This window comes from Sodiomyces alkalinus, assembly GCF_003711515.1.
Source record: "Sodiomyces alkalinus F11 unplaced genomic scaffold SODALscaffold_6, whole genome shotgun sequence".
Lineage (NCBI taxonomy): Eukaryota > Fungi > Ascomycota > Sordariomycetes > Glomerellales > Plectosphaerellaceae > Sodiomyces > Sodiomyces alkalinus.
Window position 1 is genome coordinate 1,157,203 of NW_021167084.1, and position 19,379 is coordinate 1,176,581.

The window sequence follows — 19,379 nt, forward strand, 5'->3', positions numbered from 1 at the left end:
GTACCTACACACCAGCACCAGCCTGCGCATCCGCCATGTCGACAATTGCCTCCCCCAGAGAACCATCCGCGACGCGGCTTGGTCGCCGTCTCTCCTCCCAACCACTCTCGCCGACACCCTCAAACCGACCCTCCCTAGAAGTCTCCCGCTCCCAGACGAACTCGCCGCGTCCAACCACACCCATTGCCCTCGCTTCCGCCGCAGGAGGAGGCCCTCCGAACAAACGGGCCAACCGTGCCGCCCTACGGGAATATTACAACCTCAAGAAACAGCAGTCCGCTCCAGCTACTCCCACTCTGGAGGTGACGCAGCAGTCTGAAGTGCCCACCAGCGAGCTCGACGCATCCGACTTCGACGCCGATGCCTATGTCCAAAAGGCGCTAGAGAACAGCACGCTCGAGGAGCTGCTGAAGCTGTACACGCGGGTGTTGGGCGAGGTCAGGGCGTTGGATGCCGAAAAGAAGGCCCTCGTGTATGACAATTACTCCAAACTGATTTCGGCCACGGAGACAATACACAAGGTGAGTTTTGAGTTTTCGAGACAGACCTTGGTTTTAGTTTAGGATGAGGGAAGATTGACGCCTGGTAACCCACAGATGCGATCCAACATGGACCCTTTGAATCCCATGGCTGCAACCCTCGACCCGGCCATTGCTCAGATCTACACCCAAGCCTTATCCATACGAGAGGCGCTACGGGCAACCGTACCCGCACCGGACTCCGAAGCTAGGGAGAAGGAAGACGCCCTGGCGCAACGACGGAGAGCGAGACGGCTTGCGAGAGAAGTGCTCGATACACCCGAGAGGTTGCGGAAGCTGGTTGCCGAAGGGGAAATGCTCGAGGCCCGAAAGCAGTGGGAGATGCCGCGACGGTTACTGGAGGTGTGGAAGGCCAAGGGTATCGGGGGCAACGATGTGCTCGAGTGCTTGGAGGAGGGCGATGCGGCTGTGGGGAGGGCAAAGAAAGCGTCAACAGACAGTGGGTGCACCGCAAAAGGGGACAGCTCTTGAGTTGCATTACCTGTCGTCGAGCGAAGTCTTACTTGTCATGCCGCACGAACCAGCCCTGCCTCGCCTGGCAGATGAATCTCAGATTCGTTCATGTCGCTGACCGCCACAACCATTTTCCTTTCCACTTCTCAGGGCCTTAATAGGGCTTGACTAAGCTTGACTGATACCTTTTATGGGAGTGGGTTACGTGGGACCTGGACCATACACTTACAACGTATACCCCCCCCAATTTCTGGTACACCGCTATCCTTTTTCTACCTAGTTCTACTTGAACCAACGAGAAGGGGCAGTCGGCTTCCTCAGCTTCAGGCCTGCACAATCTCAAACGGATCGCGGTCGACTTGGCTCATGAACACTTTAGCACCGGGCTCCGTCTCCCGGAGCTCCCCTTCCAACAAGGGCACCAGCCTCTCCCGGAGGAAGCCACGCTCCGAGTTGCTATGGAACACGGTCACGACGATCTTCCCAAGCTGCACGGCCTGCAGGGCGTTATGGTGGCTCACCTCGCCCGTGACGATGACGTCCGCATCCGCATCCTTCACCACGCCCCACCCACTACCGGCGCACACGGCCGCCGAGCTCACTTCCCGCTCCCGCCAGCCCTGGCGGTCCGGCGCCGCCACCATGACGTGCTGCATGCCGATCGCGGCGGCGAGGTTGCTGACGAGTCGGCCGGCTTTCTGCGGGGTCGAGAAGCGGAGGACGCCGCCAGAGCCGGCGCCCTCGAAACCCGCCAGGGGAGCGGGGTTGGGGGTCGCGGCGGTGCGCTCGAAGGGGGCGTCGCCGGCGAGGGAGTCGGCGAGCCAGGCGTTGATGCCCCGGGGTGCGGCGTCGAGGGCGGTGTGCGGGCAGTAGACTGCGACGCCGCGGGAGGCGAGGAGGAGGAGGGTTGCTTGCTGAGGGTCGTTTGTTGTGATGGATTTGAGACCGGAGAAGATGATGGGGTCTGTGTTTTTCAAGTCAATAGGAGTTATTGCAGGATAAAGCTAAGACACTACCAGGCTGGATATGGGGAATGGCATTTCTTGGGCGCCAGTGACTTCCCCAATCATGGTGCCGAAATGATGCGCAACAGATGTTGAGGGAGAAAAGGGGGGGGGGGGGGGGGGGGGGGGGGGGGGGGGGGGGGGGGTAAAGCGGCATGAAACAGGAACAGGGAAACATACGGTAGCTAACAACGACACTAGCACCCTTCTCAACAGCTTCCTGAGCCACGGCGTACGTGAGATCGTTTGTGACGAGGACGACGGGCGGTTTTCTTTCGTCTGGGCTTGTCTCTATGTTTCCAAAAAGGAGACCGACATTGTCCCATGAGCGCTCGGCAATCTCCTCGGGGAAACTATGCCCGATGGATACGACAAGCAGGTCAGCAAAGCCAGAAGCTCGACATATCAGTACAAGGCAGACCACTCATCACGCACTGCTTCCTCATGGCACCCACCACCAACTGGGTGAAGGTGGGAGATCGGTAGTTGGTACTAGCAGCCGCCATCTTTGCTGGTGGCGTAGTCGAGCCGGATGGGCCGCAGCGGGAAATCCGAGTCGAAGTGAAAGTCCGGCTGAGAACGTGGGGATAATGTCGACGGCTCGATGTAAGAGAGTTTGCCTTGAGAACGTAAGATCGTAATATCTGAGTCTTTGAAGATACACCGGCGTTGATGATGAGGGGATATCGACTCGGGTGAAGTGATGGAGCCAGCTTCAAACTCATGGAACCCACTGCACTTTCGCTCGTCTCGTCTTCTCTCTCTCTCTTCTTCAACTGCAACAAACCAAATACACGACTCTATGTGCACTGTGCACGCGAAATGGAATAAATATTCTCTCAATAGATACGCCGTTAAAAGTGTACAAGTCGGTCAAATGGTGGAGTGCAGATAATATGGGCGGGCCTTAATTAGTTGGTTGGCTGGATGGTTCAACGAACGGCTCCGTTTTTCAGTACGATTGGAGTGAATTAATTATTACCTTACGAGTTGTCCTGCGCAACCAACCGAAACGTTTCGAAGTGTGAGTGACGTCGATGCGATGACTCAGCTACCTACCTTAGCTCTTGACCAATTTATCTTATCAATCAGATCTAATCCCCTCGACGAACGCCTGGTATAAAGCTCTCAATTAATACCGACACTTATTAGTACCGCGAAAGGAGCCTTGAATTCTCGAGTTATTTCTGCTCGGTCTACCATCCAAACCTCCAAACCATGTCAGACCAAATAACAGAAGCCTCGCTGAAGGAGGCAATCACCGAACGTCTCAATGCCATTCATGTTGAGATCACAGACATGTCCGGTACGTACGTCCACGATTTATGTAGATAACCTGCCCCGCGCCATTGCATGCATCTGTGTCCCGCGTCATCCCCAAATCGCATTTCTTATTGCCTTTCTTTTTTTTCTTTCTTTTTTTTCTTCCTTCTTTTTCTTCTTCCTTTTCCCCCTCTCGTCTCCAACTTCCCTTTCTTCTTACACCTACCGCCAAATGCTAAACCCTACTGTTCGGTAACCCAGGCGGCTGCGGCCAATCCTTCACCTCCCTCATCGTATCCCCGCAGTTCGAGAAACAGACCTCTCTCAAACGCCACCGCCTCGTCAACGCCGCCCTGAAGGAAGAGATCGCGCGCATCCATGCCTGGAGCGCCAAGTGCCAGACCCCTGCCGAGTTCGAGCGCGACAGAGCTGCCCGTGGCGGCGAGACGGAGGGCCCTCCACTAGACGGTACTGTCAATGGGAAGGTGGAGGGCGTCAAGGACTAGTAACGTGGTAAAAACGGGACGGGAAGCTCTGGCATCGCACGGGGAATCGGTTCGGAATATGTATCGGTCTGGAGGGGGGTTGTCCAGCAGGGAAGAAAGGCGGGTTTACTGATACCATGGATCTCAAAGGGACCGGATATAGCGCTATAGTTTGGGCAACGTGGTCTTGGACCAGTCAAAGGTCAGAAAGCTGTTGACGAGAAAGCGGGAGGACCATTGTACGGAGTACTATCGTGGCTAATGTTTTGTATTCGAATTTTTCCGCGCTGTTCCTACGCAATTACGGAGACCTCTATGCGTAAAAATCGAAGTCCCTATTACGCATGTGTCGTAGCCCTATTCGACGTCCTCCAGTTCCTCGAGACCACGCTTCTAAAACAGCCCCAGAAGATCTTCCGTCGTCTTCTTTTGTTCCCCGCTTGTACTTGTCACCCCCGACTGCTGGTGCAGTTGCATAGCTGCTGGCAGGGGCTGGTTCGATGTCTCGCCGCTAAAATTGAGATCAGCAAACCCGTTCATCAAGTCGTTCATGCCACCGCTCAGACCCGCCCCGGCCCCGGCCCCGGCCCCAGCCCCCGCCCCCGCCCCCGAAGGCCCCGCGGCGCCCGGCGATGGCCCTTGTGGCGGCGGCGCGTCAAAGAGGCCCATCATATCGGCCATGGCACCAGAGGCGGCGCCGCCAGCGGGACTCGCCACTCGATCAGGCGTGCCCACGTTGCTGTTGCCGCCGCCTTGTTCCGTCGAGGCCGGCGCTGCCCCGTCGAAATCAATATCAAGAAGGTTCTCAATGTTGTTCTGTGACGCCCCCGTGCCCGCAGCAGCCGCCGCCGCCACCGACGCAGCAATGGGGTTCTCCTCCGCCTCTTGCCGCTGCTCCTGGATCGCTGCGCGCTGGATCTCGTCGGCCCCGAAGCGGCCCTTGCCGACGAACGACTCCGGCGCCATGTGGTACACCGATGCGAGCGTCGAAAGCTCGGACAAAAGCTGCTCCAGCAGGGCTGGCGGTAGGCTGGACACGGTCGTCGTGATCGGGGGCTTCGCGGAGAGGACGATTTTCTTGGCGACCTCGAGATCGCCCGACAGCAATCGCCAGTAAATGTACGCTCTGTCGCGGATGTCTGGGTTGTCGTTGTCCGTTGTCGCCGCCTGCAGCACCTTCTGCACCAAGCTTTGGTTGCTACCCGGCTTCTTCAGGAAGAGCTTGACCACCGCGGTCAAAATCTGCAGTTGCGTCTGTGGTAGAGAGCTGTCAGCCATACCGTGTCGGAACTGAGGCAGGATCCCTCTCCATCATCATCCTTACCTGGGTGAATTCCTCGTTGAAGATGTCGACAAACCCGGACAGAATCTCCTGCGCATTGTTGATCTTCTCCGCATACTCTCCAACGATCCAGATTAAAGATCCCCTGGCCGACGGCTCATCGAGATCGTCGATGTGCTGGCAGAGCGTTGGGATGACTCCCTCATATCCAGGATATTTCCGGAGGATATCCTTCACGACCACAACCACTTCTTGCACGACATAGTTGACCTTGGTCGCAATGAGATCCAGCAGCGCGTTGACGCATTTCTCGCTCGCGCTTTCAATCTTGATGGCCACCTGCCCGATCGCTTTGATCGCTCTCTTGACAAAGTCCATGTCCACTTCCAGGGCGTACTCCTTCAACTCCGCTAGCAGCTGGTCGTAGTTCTTCTCGTTTGCTATCCTGACCATGATCTCGAGCTTCTGGAGCTTGACGTAGGGCGGGTCATTGTACTTGCAGAAGAAAACCCTCATCTCCTTGCTGAGAATGTCGGGCTTGGCCTGCAACAGCAGGTCGATGTTGCGAAGCGCAACGTATTGGACTTCCGGTGCGGACGACACCAGCGTAACCAGAGGGGGCGCCATCTTCTTCAGATACGACTTGACCAGTTCCGGGTTAATGTGCTTCATGTGAATGAAGACAACTTTGACAGCAGCCAATACGACGCTGGGATTGACGTGCTGGAACTGTGGCGTGACCCTCTCGCAGATGTGTTCCGACTCTTTGACCTCCGTCGGCGTGTAGCCCGCCAGCGTCGACAAGATAGTAACCCGACCCCATTCAGTACACTCGTTAAGCGCGAGCAGCAGTTTCTTGAGTGTCGCAGGCTTGATGACAAGCGCTCTCGTCTCCGGCGCCGTCTCGTGGATCTCCGACAAGGCCTGGACGGAGTTGGCGACCACCATGGGGTTTGGGTCCCCAGTTAATTCCTGCAGCGTCTCCAGAAAGCCGTTTTCGATACACATGGTCGGGTTCAAATCAAATAGCTTCGCAACGCAAATCGCGGCCGTTTTCCGGACGTACGGCGACTCGTCTCGTAACGTTTTCCTTAACGGGTCTTCCATGTAATCCACCATCTTATCCACACGGATACATCCCATTGTTCGTATGGCAAGCGCGCGTATAAGAGGATTGGGGTCTTCCGAGTCTTGGACGAAGGTGTTGACGGCGAGGATGCAAAGGTCGGGATGTGATTTGGCGTAGTTCCTGGTCATCGGTCAGTGGCCGCGAAAGTAGGATGGCACGGGTGGTCCCAATGCGAAGAGAAGAAGAAGCACGCATCGACGCTGAGACTTACATCAGATAAAGATAGACGAGCTTCTTCTGATCCAGATCGCTAGTTGCGATGTTCTTCAACACATCTGGAAAGAGCGCAGAGACATCCTTGCCCAGTGTCATCGCCATGATCGTTTTCTGAATCGACTCCTTCCGTTCGTACGCATATTGTGACACTAGACCAGCCCGTAGCTCAAAGGTTTCGCCCTTCCGAGGCGCACTAAAGGCCCCTCGAATGCGGTTGACCGCCATGACTGCAGAGCGCTCAAAGGGACAGTGGAGGGGCACAAGGGGGGTTCGACCTGACGGTGGTGGTAGAGGAAGACGAGGGACGAAATGACGAGGGGTGTCTGCCAGCCGTTTTAAGAGATATAATACGACCGCCCTCTATAACGGCTGTCGTGCCGCCTTTGTCGTCGAAACTGGGTTGTCCGTAAGAGTGTCGTCCTTGATTTGCCAAGATAATTACAGCTCGATGGAAGCGAGATCGCTCCTGAACAGATGGGCATTTCGAGCGCTGCCTACGGCGTGGTTCCTGTGGAGCCGTTCCGTTAGAGGCATGTTTGGTCTTATTAGGTATGTAATACACAAGATACTGCGATAACGAAGAGATACTTAGGTACTCAAGACTTGGCATTGTCTTGTCCCATCGTGGACCACCACACCAACCTCTCTCCTATCCGCTTGTTCATACCCTTCAGGAGGTGTGAGAGAGGAAGCGTCAAATGCCAAAGGTCCTACTCTGCCCGAGTATATCCTAGTATATCTGACCTCCAGTTAGCAACCCATGGTTCGTCGAATTGATACAATGTCTTCGGGCTTCTTATTTAACAGGACCGTAGGCAAACCTCCCGAATCTCCGTCGCCTCTTCATTGAAGCAAGGACGGACAATGAAGAGAGGGCAGTCTCACGGAAGGCTGTGAGTTAGCCCTGAGGTTCTAGCCTCTACCTACTTCTACTGACTCTGAAGTTTCTAGTTCTACAATGCTGTGCTCTTTATGGGGTCAGTGGCCGTTTTCAGTCTGATGGCCCAGAGGATGAACGCCTCGAAATGACGGATAACTGTCGTATGAAGAAGCTTCCATGCGCGACATATACGACTTGTCCAGAACTTCCTTCGCAATGTGACTACCGTACCCCGGGCCCTTCACTGCGAGGACTTCGTAAGACAGGCGACATTACAGGGACTCCAAACGTAACAGCCTGTTGTTTTGTGTTAGGGGAACACACAACAGTGGGCGGAAGCAGTTCTGGAACGAAGAATGCGCATCGTCGCCGCGACAAAACTGCCCATGCTCTCGCAACCGCATTCGGAAATTATTATGTTTCCTTTATACGAACAGAGCAGACCGGGGCCGTTATGGTTTTGGGTGGGTATCAAACGCTTGCTCTTCGGTACAGGCCGATTTATCTTGTTCAAATTCAACGAGCCCATCTTGTACGACTCGCCAGCCGAAGTAGTCAACGTTCTGCTTCTCTGTGAAGCATCATGGCTTTACACTTCAAGCTCGAAAGCTGGCTCTATGTATCCAATATTCCGAACCTGGATCCCTTCTCAGGGGGGTTGACTGGATATTGAGAGCGTGCTTTGTCTCCGGCGTATTCAGAATCTGGGACCAAGATGGACGTTCTCGCGGCAACACCTCTGGTAGCCTTCAAATGCAACCGCTCATTCGAAGCGTCACTCCCCATCCCCCACCTCCTCCTCGCCTCCGTTTCCGGCTGTAGCTACGGGCACCCTAGCTTCTTGTTTCCTCCACAATCCTGCGAGGAACTCGCTAGTACTAGCTTCATCAATCCCCTTATCCTCCCTCTTTTTTAGGAATCTTGGGAACCGCAAGCTGAGCCCTCGGTCTTCACTCACAAGCCCAATCGCCGCGGTGTACGTCGGACTAAGCGTGATATCCGCAAATGCCACCTCCCAGACTTCCTGAGGCTCGAACCATACGTCGGGCGCAGGCCCGGAGTATTCGATGAATGCCGGCTTGGACGCGTGGGTATTCTTGCTTTCACCGCTACCGCTACCGCTACTACTGCCGTCGTCGTAAAATTCCTTGTTGGCCTTGTAGAATGCGTCCGTGAAACCGGACATGCATTTGCACACCACCTCGAGAGCCCCGCTGTCTTCGTTGCGGACGGCGAGGAGGATGGGGGACCACCATTTCGCCTTGCGACCTTGGCCATGCCAACCAGCCACCGGCACCATGTCCAGCGTGTCGAAACTGGAATGATAGTCCTTCTTGACTTTCAGCCAGGAGTCAAGGCGCTTGTCCGGTTCGTATGTTGCAAGCAGCGGCTTGCGTCGTGATTTCTTCTTCGCGGTAGCATCTCCCCCCGTCTCTCGCTTCCCTTTAGTGCCGTTCGCCTTCTTTTCTTCGGTCGGCTCCCCGGACTCCGCCATGTCGTCTCCCTGGTACGGCACATCCGTCAGATTGTCGAGAATTTTGACCATGATGCCCTCGCACTTCATATCTATCGCCTGTTTGAAAAAGTCCAGTACCGCATCCGAATCTTGAGAGGTGGCATCAAGACTCCTGACCCATGTGAACTTGTGAGGGACTTCAATGAACATGGACCGTAAGAGCTCCCGCCTTTCCCGGAACGACCGATCCAGAAGGGGTTGCCCATTTAGAAACATCAAGTCAAAGACGAATAGACACACCTCGACCTGAATGCTTCCGACTGCGACGTCTTTTCTCGCACGGTTTGTCAGTGTCTGGAAATTCTTCAGCTCGCCAGTCTCCGTATCAATGGCAACGACTTCGCCTTCCATGATGAAGCTGTCAACCCCCTCGCCGCGTATTTTAGGCATCAGAGCAACCAGGTCAGGATACTTGTCGGTCATCAACTCGAGATGCCTGGAGAAGATGCTGACATGTCCCTTCTCGTCGCAGTGAATCTGGGCACGCTGTCCGTCATACTTAAACTCGCACGCAAAGTCTCTCCCCTGCAACTTTATGAGCATCTCGGAAAGGTCTCGTGTTATGCTGCCCAGCATCGGACGGAGAGGGATATGCAATGTGAGCCCGCAACGGATTAGTAACTCCTCACACACGCCTATGTCCAGGAGGACCGGGACTAGGTCATCGTAGTTCGGACGTCGAGCAAAACACGCCTTAACGATCTCCTCCGCTTTGGCCCACACCTCAGCCAGCTCGTCTTTTTTGAGCTTGGCTAGGTCTGCGCGAGACCGCAGCGGGAAGTCTGATCCAGCGGGACGTGAGAGAAGAAAAGCTCTGGAGAGGGCGATGAGCATGGTCGTTTTCACTGCACCGATACGAAGCTGGATGTAACTTTTTAGTGAAGAGATTCCAACGGGAATCGGCGGGCGGGTCGGATTCATCTCACATGCTGGCAGAGTGTCCGGACAATATACCTGCTTTCTTCTCCTCCTCTCGCGTCTTGAAGCAGGCGATCGACCAAGCGCTGTTTTACCTCCCCGCTACCTTGGCCCTGACTGTTCGCAATCTTGACCAATGATTGGTACACTGACTTGATGGTCAGCGGCTTCGGTTTTCGAAGTGTGAAGCTCTGTTTCTTCTTGGCCTCAAAGGCGACATCCCCTGCGTCGCCGTACTTGTCGTAAATCCTCTTCAATGACTGAGAATCCAGACCGCACACTTTCTTGAGTGCTTTGGAGATGGCAGAACCACCCAAGCCTAGCTCTAAGGAAATGTACGGTGGGGAGATCGCATTAGTCGTGAGCCAAACAGCTGGGAGTAAGCTGTCTGGGTCTGCTTCGATCAGGACCCGGATGAAGTTGACTAGAGTATCAACGATTTTGATCCTGCTTTGAGTGCTGTTCACCAACACGAAGCATCTTGTGAGCAAAGCATACGAGGCGTTCCCGTCCTCAGAAGCCCAACTCTCCCTGAGTCTGGCGGTATATTCTGACGGTTCAAAGGTCAAGGGATTTTGATGGAACGGAATCGAAGACGAGACGGTATCCTCGGCAGTGGCGACAAAAGAAAGCGAGAGTGTTTTTATCTCTGGTTTGGGGGGCCCAGTTGGTTGTGAAGAGTCAGGTTTGGACCCTGGAATATCCTTCTCCGGGCTTGAGGCTGAGCTGGACTGCCGCCCAGAAGATAAGACCACGGCACCTGATTCCGCAGCCCTCTCATTTTGCACTTCCTGATCCCATTCAGCTTGGAGCTTCCTCGCGAGCTCTTCGTCTGTCAACTCAGGTGCTGGCCTCTCATCGGTCGCCAATCGGGGCGTATTGTCACGAGTACTTAACTCCGATGAACCATTGTGTCTTTGCTTGGAAAAGAAGTATTCCAGGCCACGAGCGGGGATGGCGGAAGAGCCTCGACCATCATTGAGCTTCCGTTTCTTCGCTGGGCTTGACATTTCCTTTACGTATCATGGACAGACGGGGAAAAAAAGGGCGGCAGAACAACTTTTGTCATGAGGCAGTAGACCAAGATGTGAGGTTTGTCTTCAATGGCAAGTTTGATGGTGGTATAAAGCTGCGTTGATGTTGTGTTGTACCTTAGGGAGTTCTTGGTTCCCTTTCCGAAATCGTGGTAGTCAATGACGCTCGATCCGCGTACGTAACGCGACAGCACGTGCAGAGGCGAAGCACGGACCAAGTATGCTGAGAAGAGCCGGGCTTTACTTTTGCCGTCATCCGACGCTAACCCACTTTTGGACTTACCTGGCGCACACATCGAGATGGAAATCTTCCACCACTGCCCCACTGAAAGATATCCCCCCTCGACATCACCAGAGTCAGACGCCGACGACACTGTCAAGATGAACGGTGAAGATCCGCCCGAGCGGCCCGAATATGTCCTCAACATTATCAATGGCCTGGAACGGTACAACCCTGAGGCCGTTGGTGCCCTCGAGGGCTACCTCACGGAGCAGTGTGAGCAGAAGTATTGCGACTGTAATGCGAACCGGACACTCCTCAAGCTGTGAGTCCCTGTTGTTCCTTCATCTTTCAAGTTTTTGTCCATGTCTTCATTTCAACACTGGGGTTTTATGAAGAGTTCTTGTCAACGTTTCCTATTAGTTGAGGGCGGACGTAATGGTATCGACCTTGCGGCCTCCTTTGAAACGAAACTATCCGTTCTGAGTGCAGCCCGATTCTCCCTTATTTTCTCGCTCTGTTGCTTTCGAGGAGACCGCTTTGTTGCTGACCTCTACGTGTGTCTCTCTCGCATGGCAGGTACCAACTCAACCCGGACCGCATCAAGGATGAAGTCGTTACCAACGTCCTTGTGAAAGCCATGACGCAGTTCCCCTCCGCCCAGTTCGCCCTTGCACTCCACCTCATTAACCCCTCGGCGGCCGCGCAGGGCGAGCTTGCCGAGGCTGTCGCCAAGCTCCGCACCCTGAACTCCCAGCTGGAAGGCGCCCAGTACGCCCGCTTCTGGAACGCCGTGGACGGCGACGACCTCGTGGCCGACCTCATCGCCGATATTGCCGGCTTCGAGGACATGATCCGGCAGCGAATTGCCGTCCTCGTCTCCCAGGCCTTCCGCGAGGTTAGCCTCACGCAACTCGAGTCTTGGCTCGGCCTCAGCACCGATGCCACAACCCAGTTCGTCACCGAGGTGGCGGGCTGGAAGGTCGGCGAGTCGGGCACCGTGTCGATCCCTAGCAACCCTGACAATGAGGCGAAGAAGACCGAAATCAGGGAGGACGTCAATGTGGAAATGTTCTCAAGGGTTATCCGGAGATCATGGGAGGAAGTTGCCTGAAGTGGAAACTCGAAATGATATGTAGGTTTCCGGCAAGGGATATGGACATCATGACGGCAAATTAACGGCGTTATTTTTTACTTAGCTTTTTCACTGAGCTATTTGGAATCTGGGTTGGGGCCGGGGGCCCGGGGCCGGGGGCCCGGGGCCGGAGGGTTAAGATGGGGATTATAGACGCCCAGGCACGAGGAATGCGAAAAGTCTTGCATGATATTCTGCTCTGGATTGTGACTTGCTTTTCCGGTGCAAATTTTTGATCTTCAAGGGGATATGAACAGCCATTTTGATGCGCAAAGAAGAAAAAAAGCCTCCCAGATATCAGTTTGTCGCCAGCTCCTCCCACTGCACTCCGCACCATTCCTCAAGATAACCCACCTCACCAACTTCCACCCCTCTTTGCACACAATCTGCCTCGCAGACCCCGACTATGATGGTCCCCCAATCCATGCCATCAAGTCCAAGCTCGTCGGCTTCCAGCTCCGTAATGGCTTGTGGTGTAAGCTGCAACTCGAACACGCGGCCCGCACCGCAATTCCCACACCGCGGCATCCCACTCCTCCCCGTCCCCGCCGCCGCCGAAAGCACCCTTCCGACAGAGTCGTCCTTGGAATACAGCAAAGGCTGGCCGCCAAACTCGTACCGGATCACTTGGTCCGGGTTCTGGGCGAGACGGTCCGCGAACTTCTGGAAGACGGCATCCATGGAAGATTCGAAGGTATCCTTGTCGATGCCGGCGCCGGCATCGCCCGCAGACGAATCGTCTACTTCCATGCGCACGTTCTGCGGGATCTCGGGGGGCTCGGGGTCGAGGACCTCGAGCTCGGCGTCGGATATGTAGGAGACGGGGTACGGTTTGGGGAGGGCGGAGGACTCTGGCCATGGCTCCGGCGGAGGAGGCGGACCCGAAGGCCGTTGGGTGTTGTGCAGGTTGAGAGTTTCCGCAAAGGTCTTGGGCAGAGATGCGGCTGCGTCTGTCGTCGTCTCGGGTCGCGCGGGCTCGGCTTGTTTCGCCGGTGTCGACGGTGCTGCGGCGGCGGCAGCGGGGGGGCTCGAAGTCGCCGCCGACGTGGCAAAGGGGTTGCTGCTCACACCGCGGTTCCCACCCGTGCTGAACGGATTCGCAGAGGTCGCAAAGGGGTTCGCCCCGCTCTCTGGTCCGCCTAGCGGCTTTGTGCCGAAGAGGGCCTCTCCCAGACCCGGCCCATCAGCCTTCTTGGCCTTCTCTGCTTCTTTCTTGGCCTGCGCTTCTTCTGCCTCCTTCGCAGCGGCTTCTGCTGCGGCTGCCGCCGCCGCTTTGTCTATCCTATTGCCGCGGAGTGCCCGGACACTGCCCTGCTTGCGGCGACAGGTCTGTTTTCGGCATGAGAAAACGTAGAGTCGGCGGTCGTGCCCGGGGAACCTCTCGAGTTCACCGTTCAGTTGCAGGAGCAGGACCATCAGATCCTTACATGCGCCGCACCTCGCTAATGAGGCTGACGGAGGCTTATCCGGGTTCAGCCACTCCTATTCAGCGTTTCGTTAGTCAACCTAGAGAATCGAGGGTCCATGAAAGAAAGCTATGGGATCACAGCATACCGGGATGCCACCCAGACGACTGATGGTGTCATCCTCTGGATCGTTGGACGCATATCCGAGAAGTACACTTGTCTCAGTGTACTCCTGCTCGAAATCAGAGTCACTATCGTAGGATGCCATGGTTGTACTGTCAAAGTCGCAAGATGCCTCCTTGCCCAGACTTCAAACAGTTGGGCTTGACGTGGGGCACATAATTTTTCTAATCGGTACCATCGCGGGGTTCGTTATCTTATCGCTCCGCCCATGTCATCGCCAAGTTCACGCTTGAACGCGGAACGAAGAGCTACACATTTTTTCTTCGCTTTGCCTGGACCTACATCCTTTTTTTTTTTTTTGGTGTGTGTGTGTGTGTGTGTGTGTTGACATGTCCAGGACATTTGAGTAGACTCAGAGTCAAAAGAGATTCCTAAAAATCATAAGAGCCGCGTCGCCGCTTAAGACAGACGCTGCCGCAAGAGGTACAGAATACCTGTTCTATAGGGGGATTGCTTGGGCGGAAACGGACGGGGTGAAATGATAGACGGTTAGGTGACATAGTCTGATAGGTAAGACCGTGTAAGGAGTAGATAGTTGAAGTTGACGCATAGAGGCTCCATGGCATCTGAGACACGAGATGGATATCATTCCAGGTGAGTGACACGTCTAACAAGTACAGGCCCTTTTTTATCTACCGTACCCGTATCCCATCGACCGGCATGTCCTGCTTGCTATCACCTTACTCCTCCGGGCCGTCCATGCCGGGACCCGGACCACCTTGCCTGCCCATCTGCCTGGCCTTGAGCAGTTCATCGCAGAGCAACAGATTCGACGCAATGCCGGAGCTGGAGGCGACGCAGTTACGTAGGACCCGGAAGGAATCGAAGACGCCCTCCAACTCGGGGTCCATGGACTTGCCAGTGCTGAGGTCGAGACCAACCACGTTGCCATCGGCATACTCATCTTGCAGGTCCGCGACTATGTTTGGGTTAGCCCATGGTCTCAATGGAAGGGGAGGAAAAAAAGAGAGAAAAGAAAAAAAGGAAGACAAGAAAAGACGAAAAGGGTGCAAAACGTACGGGCATCCTGAACATCATGGCCAGCATTGGCAGCAAGAGTCTTGGGAATAACGAGCAAGGCATCAGCAAACGCCTCGACTCCCCACTTAGCCTTGCCCTTGACCGTCTTGGTGAACGCATCGCTCTTCAGGTGCGCCGCGCAAGCGACCTGGAATGCACCGCCGCCAGGAACCACGCTCTTGTCGACGATCATGTTGTAGACGCTGCGCAGACCGTCGCGGACGGCATCGGTAACCTGAGTGATCGTGTGGGCATTGGGGCCCTTGATCAGAAGCGTGACAGACTTGGCATCCTTGACATCCTCGATGAAAGTGTACTTCTCCTCACCCAGCTGTTGCTCGTACACGAGACCGGCCCAGCCAAGAACGTCCGGGGTGAGATCCTCCGTGCTGTTCTGGGCCACACCTCCGCAAATGAGCTGAAGCCTCTCCATGTTCCTCCTCTTCGCCCGCCGCAGCGCCAGGATGTTGTTCTTCGCAAGGACGTCCAGCGACAGGGGATCGATGCCCTTCTGGTTGATGACGACGAAGCTCTTGTTCGGGTCGTTGCCGCAGACCTCCTTCTTCAGCTCGACGATCTTCTTGAGTTTGGCATCCACGAACCGGCGTTCGCTCTCGACAAGCTTATCCCGCTGCTCGGCGCTCGAGTAGTAGAAGCCCGAGTTGATCTCCGTCTTCTCGTACTCTAAGCTCACGTTCAGCGTCAGGATGTAGGCGTTCTCCAGCCGCTTCGGCATGTCGGGGTGCCTGGCACCGTGGTCGAGGGCGAGACCCTTGATCAGCCGCGTATCAGAGGCTGTCCTGTGCTGCATCTTCATGATCTCAATCATGTGCAAGTCGGGCTTGGCAGGGGCTTGGTAAATGGCCAAGACGGCGTCGACAATATCTGCAGTCAGCTTAGAAGCGAGGCTACTGTCGAGCTTGGTGGCCAGAGAGGTGCGGGCGACGTTAAGAAGGAGCTCGCGGTCCGCCTCCTTGGGGAGTTTGAACTGGTCCAGGAACTGTATGACCCAGTTAGCCCAAGTGCGCACGTATATGAGTCGTCAGTCGTCGAAGAATATCCCACCTTCAAAGCCTCGTTCTTCGCAATCTCAAAGCCATCAGTTATAACGCGGGGGTGCAGGCCCTCCGAGATGTATCGATCGGCTTGCTTCAGAAGCTCTCCAACCAACAGCACCACCGAGGTCGTACCGTCTCCGCAAATGTCGTCCTGCGCGGTGGCGGCGCGGGCAATCATCACAGCCGTCGGGTTCTGTATTTGCATCTCTCTCAGAAGAACGTTTCCATCCTTGGTGAGTTTAATCTGGCTCCGTTCGTCAGTATGCCCACTCGTATTCTCGGAGAGGGGAGTGTAGGGGGGGAACACTCGTACTTGTCCAGCGCCGTCAACAAGCCTGCCAACTGGTTAGAGATAAGAACAACAAAAGTTATGATGGTAGAAATGGGAGTATACTTGCATCTTTAGGGTGCCCATGGGGCCCAAGTTGGACTTGAGCACATCTTGCAGACCCTCGCCAGCACTGATGTTGACCTTCAACGCTTCACCCCGCCGCTTTTGTCCGTTAGCAGTGGCGCTGACAATGCAAGGAGGGACAGGTTCGACGTACTCTTGACTCGGCCTTCGGATTAAGCAACTGTGCTGCAGACATGATGACAGAGATAGATGGCCGTCTTCTAGATGGCCTGTGGTGTTCGTGGTGGTTGCTCGTCGGGGGCTCTGTTTTAATTACTTGCCGACGACGGTATTATTGGGTGCCTTTCCTGCTGTACTTCGCAAGTGACCCTAGCGCCTTGTTAGAAGCTCCAGCCAGAGTGCGGGAACTTTTTTCTGCCCTGTGAAGGCGGTGACCTATAGTGGGGTCGGTGTATAGCCAATAAAAGTGTTATCTTGGAACCGGTAAGCATGGACACCTAAGGTACCTAAGGTAAGGTAGCTAACATTCAATGTTCCACGTGATTACGCGCACTGACACGGTAGCATATTGTATAGCAACGCTAGTATCTATGGCGGCGTGTAACACAATAAAAGCAAACACCTAATAATCATGGCTGTCAGCTTCAGCCAGACACCCCCCTTTTCTCATCCACCCATCTCTTCCTATTCATTCGCTTCAATCCGTATCATGTCGTAATAAACTTACCCATTCCTTTCATACTCGACGTTCTCTTACACCCTTTCTACCGCTCTCTCTAATATTAAAATTAATATTCATCATGTGGTCTCAGTTATCGAGCCTTCTGTCGGCTTTCAGTCTTACTACTGCCTCTGCAGGCACCATTGCAGACGACGGAGTGAGACAAGTTGCAGTCATTGGTTCGTTCTCTCCATGCTCATACGATATATGATCTCCTCTCATGTAGACCTTCTTTACATCGATGGCTCTGTGGTCCTCCATAGCAGGCTTCACTGGCTCAACCTCGAATTTCCCATGGCTGATGCGCGGCTAACTGGTTTTAGGTGCCGGGGCTGGTGGATCTGCGACTGCATATTATCTCCAGCAGTTTGCCGAGCAGGCGGGTCTGGCTGTCAACATCAGTGTCTTTGAGAAGACTGGGCGTGTTGGTGGTCGAACCCTGACCGTCAATGCGTACGATGAGCCGCTGGAGGCCGTTGAGCTTGGCGCATCCATTTTCGTTGAAATAAATCAGATTCTCTTCAATGCGACCCAGGAATTCAACCTTGCTCTGAGAGAGCCTGATTCGGCCGCAGAAGATCTCCTTGGCATCTGGAATGGCGACAACTTCGTCTTTACTCAGGATTCCCAGTCCTCGGGCTGGTGGAATCTCGCCAAGTTATTCTGGCGATATGGAATGGCCCCTTACAAAACCCAGAAACTCGTGCAGTCCACTCTGCAGACTTTCATGAACCTCTACGAGGAGCCGTATTTTCCTTTTGTGTCTTTAACCCAGACACTTGGAGAGCTGGACTTGTTGAAGATCACTGGCGTCACTGGCGCACAGTTTCTCGCCGAGAATGAGGTGTGTTCCATACCTTTCCCTTTTCCAATGCTCCACCACTTATTCTGACCCAATGAGACAGATATCGGAGGCCTTTGCGCGAGATATTATTCAAGCGGCGACCCGTGTGAACTACGCCTCCAACTTGGCGTACATTCACGGGCTTGAGACCATGGTCAGTCCGTCACATCACTCTAGGCCCAAGTAGCGCTGTATTAACGGCTTGTTAGGTCTCCCTGGCTCCGGAGGGTGCCGTACAGGTTGTGGGAGGCAACTGGCAAATCTTCGACAAGATGCTGCAGCACAGTAATGCTACGGTCCACCGAAACACGCAGGTCGGCTCGATTGCCTTTAAAAACAACACCGGGCCGGGCGCAGATGCCAAGTACGTTCTTTCGACCAGGCCCACCGGGTCCGATGCCGAAACAGTCGAAGAGCACTATCCCATCGCCTTCGACAAGGTCGTCGTCGCCACACCGTGGCAATTTGCCGATATTACTGCCAAGGGGGACGTCCTCCAGCAAGCCATCGACGAAATCCCCTACACAAAGCTGCACGTCACGCTTTTCTGCTCTCCCTTCCGACTGTCTCCCGGTTACTTCAACCTGCCCCCTGGATCTAAGACTCCGGACTCCGTCCTCACCACGCTGGGACCTGATGAGGTCCCCAAGGAAGGCGCTGCCGGAGGAGGCAAAGCTGGGTTCTACTCCATTAGCACCCTCAGGGCCATCACAAACCCGAAAACGCAGACGGAGGAGTACCTGTATAAAGTCTTCTCGCCGGAGAAGCTTACCCCGGAGTTCCTGTCAGCCATTCTCGGCGTCAAGGTTCCCGACACGTTCGTATCCGAAGACGGAAGCGCGGCCGTCGATGAAGAGGGTGCGGCCATCAACCCGGTGTCCTGGTACTATCCGCACGTCTTCCACTCGTATCCCATCCAGTATCCTCGTGTTACATTCCAAGACCTCGTTGTCGGCAGCGGGCTTTACTACACGTCGGGCATGGAGAGCTTCATCTCAACTATGGAAACGAGTGCTTTGATGGGAAGAAATATTGCTCGCTTAGTCACGGACGAATTAGCGACTCTGCTGGACGGCGAGACGCAGCAAAGCGAACCCGAAGTGCAGGAGGACCTGGCTCCTGTTCAAGATGGCCTTGGCCTGGGAAATGACACTATCCCTGACGAGCTCTGAACTATATGAGGTATGGCATGATAGTGTATAGTGTATTATATTACCCGCGGATTTACTTTTTTTTTAATCAGTTATTTTGACATTTTATCTTCTTCTCTTTCGGCTTCAATAGAAATTATACACCGTGGTTATGCCTTGTTCACCCTCGGAATCACACACAAGCCCATCCCATTGCTATCATGCAACTTCGGACCTTCGTGCACCTATCTGAAGCTGAGGACCCATCCATCCAGAAGTGGCTACTGGCTTCTGAATAAAATTACGCGCTTGTCCCCGACAGCGACCTGAGGGGAGAGCCATGTCACCAATCACCTGAATTGCGCTGCAGCTGATTCGCTTGTTAGCGACGAAGGATTGCTGAGAGGCTTCTACTCCCGAAAGGACTGCAGCATTGCGCATGCCTCGGGAGAAACCCCGCTACCTTGTCTTTTAAGGGTCCACGCTGCCCAACACTCAGACTCACGTTCACGTTCACGCTCATGTCATCTGTTTCTGCTTGGGTTTGTATGAAAAAAGCCTCCTCTCAGAACCAGCAAAATCGGAAGG

General features: G+C 54.7%; 10 protein-coding genes across 10 annotated transcripts; 5 read left to right on the forward strand and 5 right to left on the reverse strand.

Annotated features, from left to right (window-relative positions):
* Window positions 1-35: 35 nt before the first annotated feature.
* Window positions 36-1,010, forward strand: SODALDRAFT_278673 (hypothetical protein; the record flags this gene model as incomplete). The annotated part of the gene is made up of 2 exons (XM_028608128.1): window positions 36-521; window positions 597-1,010. 2 exons carry the CDS (start codon window positions 36-38, stop codon window positions 1,008-1,010), a joined length of 900 nt encoding a protein of 299 aa, XP_028465751.1.
* A 305-nt stretch (window positions 1,011-1,315) lies between these two features.
* On the reverse strand, window positions 1,316-2,502 carry SODALDRAFT_278991 (NGG1p interacting factor 3; the record flags this gene model as incomplete). The annotated part of the gene is made up of 3 exons (XM_028608140.1): window positions 1,316-1,956; window positions 2,177-2,349; window positions 2,432-2,502. The coding sequence occupies 3 exons, from the start codon at window positions 2,500-2,502 to the stop codon at window positions 1,316-1,318; spliced, it is 885 nt and encodes a 294-aa protein (XP_028465752.1).
* A 545-nt stretch (window positions 2,503-3,047) lies between these two features.
* SODALDRAFT_312356 (bola-like protein) lies at window positions 3,048-3,765 on the forward strand (the record flags this gene model as incomplete). Its single annotated transcript, XM_028609195.1, has 2 exons — window positions 3,048-3,302; window positions 3,521-3,765. The coding sequence occupies exons 1-2, from the start codon at window positions 3,215-3,217 to the stop codon at window positions 3,763-3,765; spliced, it is 333 nt and encodes a 110-aa protein (XP_028465753.1). The 5' UTR covers window positions 3,048-3,214.
* Window positions 3,766-4,137: 372 nt separating this feature from the next.
* On the reverse strand, window positions 4,138-6,596 carry SODALDRAFT_278786 (AP-1 complex subunit beta-1; the record flags this gene model as incomplete). The annotated part of the gene is made up of 3 exons (XM_028608132.1): window positions 4,138-4,998; window positions 5,069-6,275; window positions 6,367-6,596. The coding sequence occupies 3 exons, from the start codon at window positions 6,594-6,596 to the stop codon at window positions 4,138-4,140; spliced, it is 2,298 nt and encodes a 765-aa protein (XP_028465754.1).
* A 1,082-nt stretch (window positions 6,597-7,678) lies between these two features.
* Window positions 7,679-10,820, reverse strand: SODALDRAFT_344790 (putative DNA ligase I). The gene is made up of 2 exons (XM_028613177.1): window positions 9,694-10,820; window positions 7,679-9,628 (listed from the first exon to the last, which is right to left on the reverse strand). Exons 1-2 carry the CDS (start codon window positions 10,693-10,695, stop codon window positions 8,027-8,029), a joined length of 2,604 nt encoding a protein of 867 aa, XP_028465755.1. The 5' UTR covers window positions 10,696-10,820; the 3' UTR covers window positions 7,679-8,026.
* Window positions 10,821-11,042: 222 nt separating this feature from the next.
* SODALDRAFT_177998 (hypothetical protein) lies at window positions 11,043-11,473 on the forward strand. The gene is made up of 2 exons (XM_028607034.1): window positions 11,043-11,264; window positions 11,363-11,473. Exons 1-2 carry the CDS (start codon window positions 11,101-11,103, stop codon window positions 11,364-11,366), a joined length of 168 nt encoding a protein of 55 aa, XP_028465756.1. The 5' UTR covers window positions 11,043-11,100; the 3' UTR covers window positions 11,367-11,473.
* Window positions 11,158-12,425, forward strand: SODALDRAFT_333712 (winged helix DNA-binding domain-containing protein). The gene has a single exon (XM_028612053.1). The coding sequence runs from the start codon at window positions 11,580-11,582 to the stop codon at window positions 12,051-12,053; it is 474 nt and encodes a 157-aa protein (XP_028465757.1). The 5' UTR covers window positions 11,158-11,579; the 3' UTR covers window positions 12,054-12,425.
* SODALDRAFT_278607 (hypothetical protein) lies at window positions 12,372-13,748 on the reverse strand (the record flags this gene model as incomplete). Its single annotated transcript, XM_028608123.1, has 2 exons — window positions 12,372-13,556; window positions 13,629-13,748. 2 exons carry the CDS (start codon window positions 13,746-13,748, stop codon window positions 12,372-12,374), a joined length of 1,305 nt encoding a protein of 434 aa, XP_028465758.1.
* Window positions 13,749-14,106: 358 nt separating this feature from the next.
* SODALDRAFT_344793 (T-complex protein 1) lies at window positions 14,107-16,449 on the reverse strand. The gene is made up of 6 exons (XM_028613178.1): window positions 16,290-16,449; window positions 16,140-16,234; window positions 16,055-16,076; window positions 15,749-15,985; window positions 14,684-15,683; window positions 14,107-14,582 (listed from the first exon to the last, which is right to left on the reverse strand). Exons 1-6 carry the CDS (start codon window positions 16,329-16,331, stop codon window positions 14,344-14,346), a joined length of 1,635 nt encoding a protein of 544 aa, XP_028465759.1. The 5' UTR covers window positions 16,332-16,449; the 3' UTR covers window positions 14,107-14,343.
* Window positions 16,450-16,896: 447 nt separating this feature from the next.
* On the forward strand, window positions 16,897-18,833 carry SODALDRAFT_279310 (prenylcysteine oxidase; the record flags this gene model as incomplete). Its single annotated transcript, XM_028608159.1, has 4 exons — window positions 16,897-16,996; window positions 17,141-17,661; window positions 17,723-17,815; window positions 17,871-18,833. 4 exons carry the CDS (start codon window positions 16,897-16,899, stop codon window positions 18,831-18,833), a joined length of 1,677 nt encoding a protein of 558 aa, XP_028465760.1.
* Between the last annotated feature and the right edge of the window lie 546 nt (window positions 18,834-19,379).

Excerpts from the sequence above, each read along its gene's own strand:
- SODALDRAFT_344790 (XM_028613177.1), bottom strand. The coding sequence starts at position 10,695 with ATGTCAAGCCCAGCGAAGAAACGGAAGCTCAATGATGGTCGAGGCTCT. Across the intron at positions 9,629-9,693 it reads TCCGGACACTCTGCCAGCAT|CTTCGTATCGGTGCAGTGAA; the intron begins GTGAGATGAATC and ends AGTTACATCCAG.
- SODALDRAFT_177998 (XM_028607034.1), top strand. The coding sequence starts at position 11,101 with ATGAACGGTGAAGATCCGCCCGAGCGGCCCGAATATGTCCTCAACATT.
- SODALDRAFT_333712 (XM_028612053.1), top strand. The coding sequence starts at position 11,580 with ATGACGCAGTTCCCCTCCGCCCAGTTCGCCCTTGCACTCCACCTCATT.
- SODALDRAFT_344793 (XM_028613178.1), bottom strand. The coding sequence starts at position 16,331 with ATGTCTGCAGCACAGTTGCTTAATCCGAAGGCCGAGTCAAGA. Across the intron at positions 16,235-16,289 it reads ATCCGAAGGCCGAGTCAAGA|CGGCGGGGTGAAGCGTTGAA; the intron begins GTACGTCGAACC and ends AACGGACAAAAG. Across the intron at positions 16,077-16,139 it reads CCCATGGGCACCCTAAAGAT|GCTTGTTGACGGCGCTGGAC; the intron begins GCAAGTATACTC and ends ACCAGTTGGCAG.